Here is a 12,708-nt window from a genome sequence, read left to right as displayed (position 1 = left end):
TGGGTTTAGTTCAATTTTGGCTTGCTTTAAAAGACTATTCTGAATTATGCTAATTTGCAATTATTGTCATATAGCAAAGCAAACAAATATTGCATTTAAGTTGGGTACAACAGGGCTAAACAACTTAAGCAATACACAAATACTTTGTAATTCTCTACTACCATTGTTTATGATTACAGAATAAAAATATATAAATGTTTTTGTTGTTGTTTTGACCATATATGGATAAACATATTTTGTAGATTAACAAATCATACAAGTGTTTTTGTTTAAAAATCATATAAATGCATGAGGTGGTGAGATGGCCTTTTACCCCATTAATGCATTACACATTACTGTTTTCAGTTTATTTAGAGAAACGCAATTATTTATTTTTGTTTAATAAATATAATAATAATTAATGTGCTCATTGCAAAACAGGAAAAATGTTTATAAAAAAGGAAAGATTCTAAACGCTGGAAATGAAGGAAATCCCATAATAATTCAATATGGCTTTACAGTTGTAAAAATAAATGTTTTATTATATCATGTGATTAATATCAAGTTTTTGGTGATTGTTTGGTAGTTGTTTCTAAGGTGCAAACTTGACCTAATAAATTACATTGGCCATCCATGTCATGTCCACAACTGGAAAATTCAGCCAGCTATTTATTACGATGTCAGTTATTGTGCTTTTGGCCTCAACATTTTGGGTGCTTTTTACCCCAAATACCATACCATATACCATTTCCACATTTTTTCAGTGGTGGAAACAAGCTCCCATAAATATTATACCAAATTAGCACAGAACGAGCTTTGTGTTTCTGCTTGTGATTGCATTAAGTATCAGCCATATTTCCACATGCATATTGAATGTTTACAATAGTGCTGTGGTGAGATTTATGCCATCTAGTGGTTAAGAGGAGAATGACATTAAATAGGATCATCTTTAGTCCCCTTGTGTTAAAAAAAAGGGGGGGGGGGGTGTTCAGAAGTCTCATCCTGTTGTTTTCTCAACAGTGATGTGAGAAGAATCGGAGTGTCTCTGATTGGCCACCAGAGGAGGATAGTGAGCAGCATACAAGCACTACGACTGCAGTTCCTCCACGTTCAACAGAGTGGCTTCCATGTATGAAAATCCACATATACACATACACATACTCTCATACAAACGCTTCTCCAAGCATCGCTAGACCCCCAAAACAAACACACACACACTCCCTTCAGGTCTGGACTGTCTGTCTGTCTGTCATCATGAGACATGCTCCACAGCCCTATGTTTCTGTCATAATCCAGCATCTCCATCTCAAAGACCATGAAGAAACATGCCTAATGTCATGAATTGTTTGTATTCTTGATGAACTGACTGTGTGTAACAGGAAAATTGGACCATTTACCCGGAGGATCCACAGTAAACAATGGCACCATTCTGTTGTTACGAAGATGTCATCTGTCAATCATCCTGCAAGTTCTGTGATTGACTGGACTCCAAACCTGAGAACTATGAATAGCATATTTGCTATTTTAATGTATTAAATTACATGTCTTAAGAGATTTTCCTGGTTTATTCATCAAGCCTCTGAAATGAGAGACTATGGATCTGTTGAATGTCTTCAGCTTTAAATGGCTATTATACATTGTTTATCACATCTGATATTTATCCTGATATTTATATGTATGTGTGACTTTGTTTCTTTTTTGGTTGCCTTTTGTTTAGTTCCTTTTCTAAGCAATATGTGCAGTCTTTAGAAAACCAAGAAAAGAGCCAACGTAGGGAACGGAGAGTTTAATCTTGCTATGTTGAAAAAAAAAAAAATGCCACACAAAACCATTGACTTCCTCAGGCTGTCAGCGAGGTGGTAAAAGTCTGACCTTTCAGAAGACTGTAAGCCATTTTCTTACTCCTGTGCACCACAGTCAAATTGAACAAACTTAGACAAATCCATTCAGACCGAGATTTGAGAACTGCACACATTTGTTCAGTCTACTTTGGTGTACAGATTCTATAAACACCTCTGATATTTCATCAGTTTGCCTTGTGACTATGAAACTATTGTCATAGAGTAAGTGGAGAATATTTGAGGTGAAAGGTTGCAGTAAAATGTTCTCCTATAGAGGACATGACAATATAGCACTCTGCATGTTGGCAAGTATTTTTCCCAACACAGCAGGCCTACATACACGCATATCTTCAATGGCAACAAATGCATTTGCAGTCTCTTTCGCTTCCACCATACAAACGCACAATACTGTACCATGTTCATTAGCTGATACCTGAACACATGTTCGGGACACTGAGACCACTTGACAAACTTCAAGTTGCAATGTGCAAGAAAGTGCAAGAGAACAGAGTGCTTACTTTAAGCAGGGCAAGAGAAAACTCTGGGCAATCAGGTCATAATGTATTGTTCATAGTAAACTAATTGTACATTATTTTTTATAATTTATAAAGAGTACAGAGAGATAAAGGTGATATAGGTTAAATGTTTGTTAAAATAAATGATAATGGATATTTCTTGTGTTTTCTTGAGTCTATCACAAGCAAAATTGCGACTGCGAAAACGAAATCATGAAGAAGCTACACGCAATTTAGTTGTAACAGTATTTGCAGATCTAACATGAATAGTTTGCCCAAAAATGGATAAAAATGTCACCCTCACCCTCAGGAAATCCAAGGTTGAGATGAGTTTGTTTCTTCATCAGAACAGATATGGAGAATTTTAGCATTGCATCGCTTGCTCACCACTGGATCCTCTGCAGTGAATGGGTGCCGTCATCACAACAACTCACAAGTTTGTAATCAACAAATCTATCACAATGTTATTATTTACCATTTATTTAAGTAATTTACCATTTTACTGCATTCTCCAGTGAAGAAGTTATTTTGTCTGAATCAGGGGAGAGTTATGCACAGATCAAGCACTGATTACAAGCAAAAACAGTCCAAAAAGTGGATTTTGATGTGTATATACCGTAAATTGAGATTTGATTAATCATCATAAAATGTAATCAATCTGGTACAAAAAAAAGTTAGCTATATTGCTGTAATTACAGACCTTACTAACTTCAACAGTCAAATGTCTAATGAACCCAGACATCTATTTTCCCTAATGTCTAGGCATAATGAAAAATGGACCGCAAATAGTGAGGTCAGTATTTATTTATTTTTTTTAGAAATAGGTTATTTTCTCTCCACTCGTGCCAGGAACTATATTGTGGGCTTTTACAAAATAGAAATTATCATAAATAAAATGGTTATCTTGAAATGCTATTTTTAAACCATTACTATGATGATGATGATGATAATAATAATAATCATAATCATAATCATAATAATCATAATAATAATAATATAGCAGCTTAAAAAGTATTGTATAAAGAATGCGGTAATGGGTTGTGACACAGAGAACAAAGCTGGGTATACATCAATGAAAACAACAAGCTTTGCTTCAGTTAACCTGTGCTACAATTCTTTCTGGTCGCATTTATTGATTAATGTAATTTAAATACTTTTTTAAAGAGCTTGACAATTTAACAATAAGGGTTTCTTAACCCATTAACTGCCCCACCAAGAAAAAAGCATTTGAAATTTTTTTTGTTTGCATTTCTTATCTCCTTATGTCATTAGTTACCACACTCAATGTATTTTTTTTTTCAACACGTCCCATAATTTTTAAAATATCGGCCAAATGGTTGATATGTCACTTTATGGCAAAAGCACCGGAATTCATACACATACTATGGAAATCAGAAAATATGAACTATAATTAATGATCAGAAAGTTATATTTCTCAGCAAATAGTACATTCTGACAGCAGAAAGGATTATCTGAAAACATTAGCTTAGCTTTTCTACGTTTACCATAAAGTGACAAATCAACCATTTGGTTGAGCAGGCAGTTAAAGGGTTAAGCCAAACTATTGGTCGTCTGTAACTGTGGTCATTTGTAATAATTTTTTTATATTTAATTTGATACACGGATTTGAACGTCACATAAAATATTTATTTATTTATTTTATTTTTTATTTTTTTATTTTATTTTACGCAAAGCTACACTTCTGACATTGTCCATTTGATGGCGCTCTGAAGTAAACATGTGAGTCGAGAGAAAAGGCGTCATCGTCTCCTAGCAGCGAGTTTTACAGGGTTACCAGGACGTCAGGTAAGTGTGTTTGGATGTATATGTATGGGACTTATGCTTGTAAAATCACATTTAACCAAAACATAGACAACATACAACTTGAGCAGAGCCGGGGCAGAAAAGTAAGAAGGATTTCTTCATGTAATTTAACGTTTACGTTGCAGCAGACTGAAAGAGCAGGTCAGCCAACCAGTTAGCCGTCATCTGCAACGAACATGAAAGCCGTAACCTTAGTTTAGCAGAAAATGTCGTGTGAATATGGATATATTTGATCGTTTAAGAGAACAAAAGGCATAAACGGAAGTGTTTGGGTTATTTAAGCAGTCTCGTGTAACGTTTTGTGAAGCGTTAGCCCGCGTGCTAATGAGCTCAGAGGATTACAGGCTCTTCTCGTAGATTACGCTTTTACGGGTCCGTTCATGTGTTTCTGACCTATCTCTGTTGTCATTGGATTCATTGATAGTTACTGTAGGTTAATGTGTAAAGCTATGTTATGCGACTGAAATATGCTTTCATATAGGCTACACAACAGGTGGGTGTTTTGTTTAGACCCAAGAGGGCATGCAAATAAATACTGCTACGAGTTTACATATTCAAGTACGTTAACGTTAATATATGCACGTGATTAATTAGGTTCATGTACTAATGTTACAACTGTCAGTGCATGTCGCAAGCTGTGTGTCTGCTCGCAGCTCAAGTTAATTCACTTACAACGGATTATCAAAAAAAGAAGAGAACAAGCTCATTTTCTTATCAGACTAGCCGCTGATAGCCAACGATGACCCGTCTCCAAATACTGAAAGGTTTCAAATGATAACTTCTTTTATTATTAAAACAGTGCATTAGTGTTGTTTTTGAGCAGTTTATAATTGTAAGCCTATATTATATAGGAAAACAATTCTATATGTATTTATGAATATCAGATATGCTAATGCAAAATTAAAATAATAATACACAAACACAAATAATCAATTAAAATGCAATAAATAATACATCAAATAATAATATATTACAATAATAACATGGGTTTAAGCAGTCCTCTGCATCTGTTTATGTTTATTCAGGATGCATTAAATAGATTAAAAAGTGACAGTAAAGACATTTTATTATAAACACTGTTTATAATGTGAACAATTATATTTCAAACCAGTGCTGATATCCAAAAAAAAAAAAAAAATACGTTTTTGTTGGCCCAAATTGTTTGTCAGCCTCTGGATGCATCTAATGAATAATCTAATGGAGCTTGTCTTTGATGCAATCTCTTTCCAGAAGCGTCCCATCTAAATAGGCAAATGGGGCTTTTTGACAAGCTTGCAGGGTGGCTGGGCCTGAAGAAGAAGGAAGTGAACTTGCTATGTTTAGGTCTGGACAACAGTGGAAAAACTACCATCATCAACCAGCTAAAGCCATCCAATGTACGTCTCACTCCTTTCTGTGGACCCCGATATAAAATAGTTTGGTTTTCACCTGTTTGTGTTTGTATATTCACTTGATTTCTGTTTGTATGTGAGCACACAATTGTCATATTGCCTTTATTCCTTGCAGGCTCAGGCTCAAGACATTGTCCCAACTATAGGTTTCAGCATAGAAAAGTTTAAGACCTCAAGGTGAATATTTGAAAGCGTTAACTATAGATAATGTTATTTAGTTCATAGGTGTCTGAGAACCATTTGTCCTTTCTCAAAATCGTACTAACACGATATCCCCTTTTTCGCCATAGTCTTTCTTTCACAGTGTTTGACATGTCAGGGCAGGGCAGATACAGAAATCTGTGGGAGCACTATTACAAGTGAGTTTCTCTGTTAAAGGCTTATCTGATTATCTTTACTGAGCTAATGGAGTCTCATAGCCTACTCTAGAATCGATCTGTGGTTTTTTTGTGTGTTTATCCTTTTTTATGTTGTTTTCAGGGAGGGTCAGGCCATCATATTTGTGATTGACAGTGGTGATAAACTTAGAATGGTGGTGGCAAAAGAAGAATTGGATACCCTTTTGAATCACCCAGGTACGTTTTTCAGTGATCTCTATTGTAGTCATTTTCAATTAGATTAAAGGAATAGTTCACCCAAAAATGAAAATTTGCTGAAAATGTACTAACCCACAGGCCTTCCTTTCATGGGAGCAGATTTGAAGTAATTTAGCATTACATCTCTCTCTCTCCACCAAATCATTAGCTGTGAATGAGTGCCTTCAGAATGAGAGTCAAATCAGCTGGTAAACGCATCACAATAATCCACATGACTCCAGTTCATCAGTTAACATGTTGTGAAGCAGAAAGCTGTATGTTAGCAAGAAACAAACTCATCTACATCTTGGATGGCCTGAGGAAGAGTACATTTTCAGCAAATCTTAATTTTTGGGTGAATTCATTTAAAAGCACCCTAAAGCTCATGCATGTTGTTTTTTTGTTTGTTTGTTTGTTTGTTTGTTTTTTCTGGGCATGGTCAGATATTAAGCACAGGAGGATACCTATACTCTTTTTCGCAAACAAGATGGACCTCAGGGATGCACTGTCGGCAGTAAAGGTCTCCCAGCTCTTGTGTCTGGAAAACATTAAGGACAAACCATGGCACATCTGGTAAGAAATAGATTGTGGTCTACTGACATTGAAATAATTTTCATAATAATAATAAAAAAAAAATCAAAGCACTGTTTAAGTTACAGTTAATAACTGAACATTTGCATTGTGTTTCATAATCTGATTTGGTTGAGATTGTGATCTCAGAAATTCTTAATGATGGAAAGTTGGAGACTCTATAGTTTAGGTTTTGGTTAGACACCATACTGAATTTAACAGGAATTAAACTTTTATATTTTAGGGATAGACTTGCAGTCTTTACAATAACATTCACTAAAGATCCTAAATCACATAATTTTCACAATTCACAACTTTTTTTTTTTTTTTTTCCTAAAGTCCGTTTGTCAAGATGTGGGAAGGTTTATATAAGTGAAATAATTATGAAGTATGTGTATAATTGATTAAAGGGAACTCTTTAATTATATTACACAATGAAGGGTTTGATTTTCTTTGTACATCGGGTGGAATGTCAGAGTAATCAAGCTAATGCAGCAGGCAGCACGTTAAGAGGTTTAGCTTTAGTTACAGCATTCAACAAATGTCATAATAAATGAGGAAAACTGTTACATACCGCAGTGACAAGCATTCCTATTTAGACGGAATTAGATTTTTCAGAGGAACCCTGAGCTAGCCAGGGTAGGTCATTTGCTTTTAGTTTTTTTACAAAGGTTGTGTGTGACATTTTCAATTCAGATGTTAATAACACAATCACAAAGTATGTATGTGACAAATTTGCTTAATCTCCTCAGGGTAAACCTGGCCTGTCTGAATGATGATGGTTTTTTTTTTGTTTTTGTTTTTAACAACGTGTGTGTGTGTGTACAGGTGCTGCTCATATGATTAGAATATCATCAAAAAGTTGATTTATTTCACTAATTCCATTCATAAAGTGAAAATGTTATATTATATTTATTCATTACACACAGATTCATATATTTCAAATGCTTATTTCTTTAATTGTGATGATTGTAACTGACAACTAAAGAAAATCCCAAATTCAGTATAACAGAAAATTAGAATATTGTGAAAAGGTTCAATACTGATGACACCTGGTGCCACACTGTAATCAGCTAATTAACTCAAAACACCTGCAAAGGCTTTTAAATAGTCTATCAGTCTAGTTCTGTAGGCTACACAATCATGGGGAAGACTGCTGACTTGACAGTTGTCCAAAAGATGACCATTGACACCTTGCACAAGGAGGGCAAGACACAAAAGGTCATTGCAAAGAGGCTGGCTGTTCACAGAATGTTGTGTCCTAGCACATTAATAGAGAGGCAAAGGGAAGGAAAAGATGTGCAAGGAAAAAAGTGTACAAGCAATAGGTATAACCACACCCTGGAGTGGATTGGGAAACAAAAACCCATTAAAAAATGTGGGGGAGATTCACAAACAGTGGACTGCAGCTGGAGTCGGTGCTTCAAGAACCACTACGCACAGACATATGCAAGACATGGGTTTCAGCTGTCACATTCCTTGTGTCAAGCCACTCTTGAACAACAGACGGCATCAGAAGTGTCTAAAGACAAAAGGACTGGACTGCTGCTGAGTGGTCCAAAGTTATGTTCTCTGATGAAAGTAAATTTAGCATTTCCTTGGTAAATCAGGGTCCCAGATTTTGGAGGAAGAGAGGAGAGGCACACAATCTACGTTGCTTGAGGTCCAGTTTAAAGTTTCCACAGTCAGTGATGGTTTGGGGTGCCATGTCATCTGCTGGTGTTGGTCCACTGTGTTTTCTGTGCTCCAAGGTCAATGCAGCCGTATACCAGGAAGTTTTAGAGCACTTCATACTTCCTACTGCTGACCAACTTTATGGAGATGCAGGTTTCATTTTCCAACAGGACATGGCGCCTGCACACAGTGCCAAAGCTACCAGTACCTGGTTTAAGGACCATGGTATCCCTGTTTTTAATTGGCCAGAAAACTCGCCTGACCTTAACCCCATAGAAAATCTATGGGGCATCGTGAAGAGGAAGATGCGATATACCAGACTCTAGAATGCAAAAGAGCTGAAGGTCACTATCAGAGCAACCTGGGCTCTCATAACACCTGAGCAGTGCCACAGACTGATCGACTCCACGCCAATGTACGATTGATGCAGTAATTCAGGCAAAAGGAGCCCCAAAGGAGTATTGAGTGCTGTACATGCTCATACTTTTCATGTTCATAATTTTCAGTTGGCCAAGATTTCTAAAAATCCTTTCTTTGTATTGGTCTTAAGTTATATTCTAATTTTCTGAGATACTAAATTTGGTATTTTCCTTAGTTGTCAGTTATAATCATCAAAATTAAAAGAAATAAACATTTAAAATATATCAGTCCGTGTTTAATGAATTAATATAATATACAAGTTTCACTTTTTGAATAGAATTAGTGAAATAAATCAACTTTTTGATGATATTCTAATTATATGACCAGCACCTATGGAGCCAAAAGAGTATCAATAAAGATAAATGCACACACTACATTCACATATGCACACATAGGATTCATACATGCACACACATAATTCATAAATACACACACAGGATACACAAATGCGCACACAATTCACAAATGCAAACACAAAATGTAAAAAGCACAGAAGATTCACAAATGCTTACAAAATTCAGAAATGCACACACAATTCAGAAATGCAAACAACATTTACAAATGCACTCAAGATTCACAAATGCACAGGACAAGATTCAGAAATGTATTTCTGATGCACACACACATATATCTTGATTTACAAACTGCTTGCGGTCTGTGAACTTCACTGCATTTGTGTGTGAATTTTGAGACTCCTCTGACTTGGCTCCACACACAAATGCCTTTTTTTAAACAGGGAATGATCTGCAACCAATCAGATATATCCCTTGTTTGAGCCAATCACAAGAATGCACCCCACGTGGGGGATTGTTTACTTATAAGCCAATCAGCGAACGACTCACTTTCCTCAGCGAACAACTCACTTTCCTCAATCAGCGAACGACTCACTTTCCTCAGCGAACGATTCACTTTCCTCACACATCTGTATTTCCATACAATTTCATAAATAGGCTGTGTGAACGCGTTCATGTGATTGGCTTATAAGTAAACAACCACGTGGAGTGCATTCTTGTGATTGGCTAAAAGAAGGGAGACATCTGATTGGTTGCTGATCATTCCATGCATTTGTGTGTCAAGCCAAGTCAGAGGAGTCTCAAAATTCACACACAAATGCAGTGAAGTTCACAGACCGCAAGCAGTTTGTAAATCAAGATATATGTGTGTGTGCATCAGAAATATATTTCTGAATCTTGTCCTGTGCATTTGTGAATCTTGAGTGCATTTGTAAATGTTGTTTGCATTTCTGAATTATGTGTGTATTTCTGAATTTTGTGTGCATTTCTGAATTTTGTATGCATTTGTGAATCTTCTGTGCTTTTTAAATTTTGTGTGTGCATTTGTAAATTTTGTGCACTTTTTTGTATCCTGTGTGTGTATTTATGAATCATGTGTGTGCATGTATGAATCCTGTGTGTGCATATGTGAATGTAGTGTGTGCATTTATCTTTATTGAGACTCTTTTGGTTCCATAAGCACCTGTATACAAACATGATAGATAGATAGATAGATAGATAGATAGATAGATAGATAGATAGATAGATAGATAGATAGATAGATAGATAGATAGATAGATAGATAGATAGATAGATAGATAGATAGATAGATAGATAGATAGATAGATAGATAGATAGATAGATAGATAGATAGATAGATAGATAGATAGATAGATTGATTGATTGATTGATTGATTGATTGATTGATTTGGATTCTGTAAAAATATTTAGAAGTTTATTATGCTCACCAAAGCAGTATTTTCATCTTTGATCAAAAATACAGTAAAAACAGAAGTATTGTAAAATATTTTTACAATTTAAAATAAACTATTTTCCGCCTTAATATATTTTAAAATGTAATGCATTCCTGTGAAGCAAAGCTGCATTTTCAGCGGTCAGTATTACTCCAGTCTTCAGTGTCACATGATCTTTCAGAAATACTTATTATATGCTTATTTGATGCTCGAGAAACATTTATTATTGAAAACATATGTAATGCTCTTGTTATTTTTTTATTTGTTTGTGAAAATGGTGATACTTTTTTTGTGGATTCTTTGATGAATAGAAAGTTTAAAATGTATTTGAAATCAAATGTTTTAACAATGTAAAAGGCTTCACTGCCCCTTTTGATATATTTAATGTGTCCTTGCTGAATAAAACTTTATTATTATTAGAAAAGAAATCATACTTGAGCTTAGATGTTTGAACAGTATTGTGTATATATGTTATACTTGTACAGTATATTAAATTCATATATTAAATAAATTACAGTGCAAGTGATGCAGTGAAAGGCGAAGGTCTTCAGGAGGGTGTAGACTGGCTGCAAGGTAAATACACCTAATCCATGTTCTGTGCATTTAATTTCCTGTTTGTCTTTGAATTATTAGTTTCTTTCTTCAGAGATGAGCTGAAATGATTTTGCCAAAAATATATATATATACTACATAAACTGTTTAAAATGTTCAATGCCTTTTATATTCTTGTTTTATTTCACCCATAGAACAAATTGCACAGTAAGTATTGTAGTTTAAGTTCCCAGATGTGTTGAGATTGTTGGTTAATTGTACAGTTAAATTTAACTTTAACTGTTAGAGCTCACTTTTGGGCTGTATTTATTTATCCTTGCACCAATTTACACTTCATTTCGGCCTTATAGAAGACATTTCAAAGGCAAATTATCTTTTTATGATATCTCAAAGATTAGATACAGCCCAAAACTATTTCAGACCCCCTTCTCCTTGTTGTCTGAGGTGCATTTGAGTAAGTCAATAACAATTAAATGAAGTCCACAGACATCTGTTCTCCTTTACCCAGAGTTTTAGTTTGGTCCAGTTAATGCAACCATTAAAGATCTCACCTTTATCTGACAATGCATCAAAATGTATAATGATTTAAATCTGTTGTTTCCCCTCTCATTAACAGATCAAATCAGAGGGATGAAAACATAAAACCCTCCTGAGATATAAAAACAGTCAAGGTCACCAGCTGCAATGGCGGAGCCAGACAAAAAAAGATCTTCACCTTTTGTGCTGATGTTAAAATCAATTAGGTTGGTAGTGTTAAAACTGATTTGGCTTTGATTATAGCCCTGTCTCACTAGGTATATAAACATCTCATTTGATCTGATCACAAGTGGTCAGGCAGAACTTTGATTTTTAAACATTATTCCGACGTATAAAAAAATTGTCTATATACATTTCTGACTACCTTCAGATAAGTAAGATCAGAAACATTTCACCCATTCTGTTCACCTTAGCTATTTTGCTTATATCAGGTGTAAATTTGTCTGTGACGATGCATCTAGTATTTGATCATTCCATCTTCTGTCTTGATGAATACATACACTACACTTCTCTCTAGATGAATTACACTACACTTCTTGGCTGCCAATGCTGTAAAGTTATTCTGTTGAGAAACTCACTGTAACAGGTTTCTCAGACAGCAGAGCCCAGTGGCTAATATTTTATATCTTATAAAATATATCTATGTTTTTGAATAGATAGAAAACCTTCCCAAGCAGTGTTTATTCCATTGCTTCGAAATGTAAAATTGGTCAAAGCTTGTTACTATAGTAATGTACCGTAGTGCTGTTTATTCAGAATTATACTATGATATATTTTTTCCATGCATTCTATGCATGTTGTCAGAAAGGAAATGTTTATTTGTTTAGGTTTTAAAAACATATGTAAAGGAATTGTTGCTTCATTTTTATCTTGTGTTTTGTCTATACAAAGTACATTTTCACATTAACTTATTTTCTAAACAAAGCATTTCACTGATTTTTAGCATTTTTTTTTTCTTTCTTGCTGTTTTATTCATAAATATGTGATGTTGTAATAGAATGTTTAACGAATAAACAATATCTCGGGCTTAGTCTGTGTATGAAGGCTATCTCTATACAGTACATGTATTTTTCTGTGTTTTAT

The 12,708-nt window shown here is 34.8% G+C and overlaps 2 protein-coding genes across 4 annotated transcripts in view; both read left to right on the top strand.

Moving 5' to 3' along the window:
• The window catches only part of LOC113044479 (ephrin type-A receptor 6-like), a 110,343-nt gene extending 107,930 nt beyond the window's left edge, over positions 1 to 2,413 (top strand). For both annotated transcript variants that reach the window (XM_026204513.1, XM_026204512.1), the window contains exons 17-18: positions 1,000 to 1,108; positions 1,359 to 2,413. In XM_026204513.1, coding sequence (XP_026060298.1) covers positions 1,000 to 1,108; positions 1,359 to 1,394 — 145 coding nt within the window. In that variant the 3' untranslated portion in view covers positions 1,395 to 2,413. The remainder of the gene's footprint in view (positions 1 to 999; positions 1,109 to 1,358) is intronic.
• Positions 2,414 to 4,061: 1,648 nt separating this feature from the next.
• LOC113044478 (ADP-ribosylation factor-like protein 6) lies at positions 4,062 to 12,686 on the top strand. 2 transcript variants are annotated; one of them, XM_026204510.1, is made up of 8 exons: positions 4,062 to 4,141; positions 5,390 to 5,535; positions 5,666 to 5,727; positions 5,841 to 5,909; positions 6,031 to 6,125; positions 6,569 to 6,698; positions 11,054 to 11,109; positions 11,705 to 12,686. In XM_026204510.1, the coding sequence occupies exons 2-8, from the start codon at positions 5,413 to 5,415 to the stop codon at positions 11,728 to 11,730; spliced, it is 561 nt and encodes a 186-aa protein (XP_026060295.1). In that variant the 5' UTR covers positions 4,062 to 4,141; positions 5,390 to 5,412; the 3' UTR covers positions 11,731 to 12,686. The 2 variants fall into 2 exon arrangements, with proteins under 2 accessions (XP_026060295.1, XP_026060296.1); XM_026204511.1 differs by lacking the exon at positions 11,705 to 12,686 and adding an exon at positions 11,283 to 11,635.
• The last annotated feature ends 22 nt before the right edge of the window (positions 12,687 to 12,708 follow it).

This window comes from Carassius auratus, chromosome 26, assembly GCF_003368295.1.
Source record: "Carassius auratus strain Wakin chromosome 26, ASM336829v1, whole genome shotgun sequence".
NCBI lineage: Eukaryota > Metazoa > Chordata > Actinopteri > Cypriniformes > Cyprinidae > Carassius > Carassius auratus.
Note: the sequence above shows the minus strand (reverse complement) of the source record. Positions and strands in the feature narration are given on the sequence as shown.

Coding starts and splice junctions, on each gene's coding strand:
- LOC113044478 (XM_026204510.1), top strand. CDS start 5,413: ATGGGGCTTTTTGACAAGCTTGCAGGGTGGCTGGGCCTGAAGAAGAAG. Junction 5,536..5,665: donor ACCAGCTAAAGCCATCCAAT/GTACGTCTCACT, acceptor TATTCCTTGCAG/GCTCAGGCTCAAGACATTGT. Junction 6,126..6,568: donor TACCCTTTTGAATCACCCAG/GTACGTTTTTCA, acceptor GGGCATGGTCAG/ATATTAAGCACAGGAGGATA.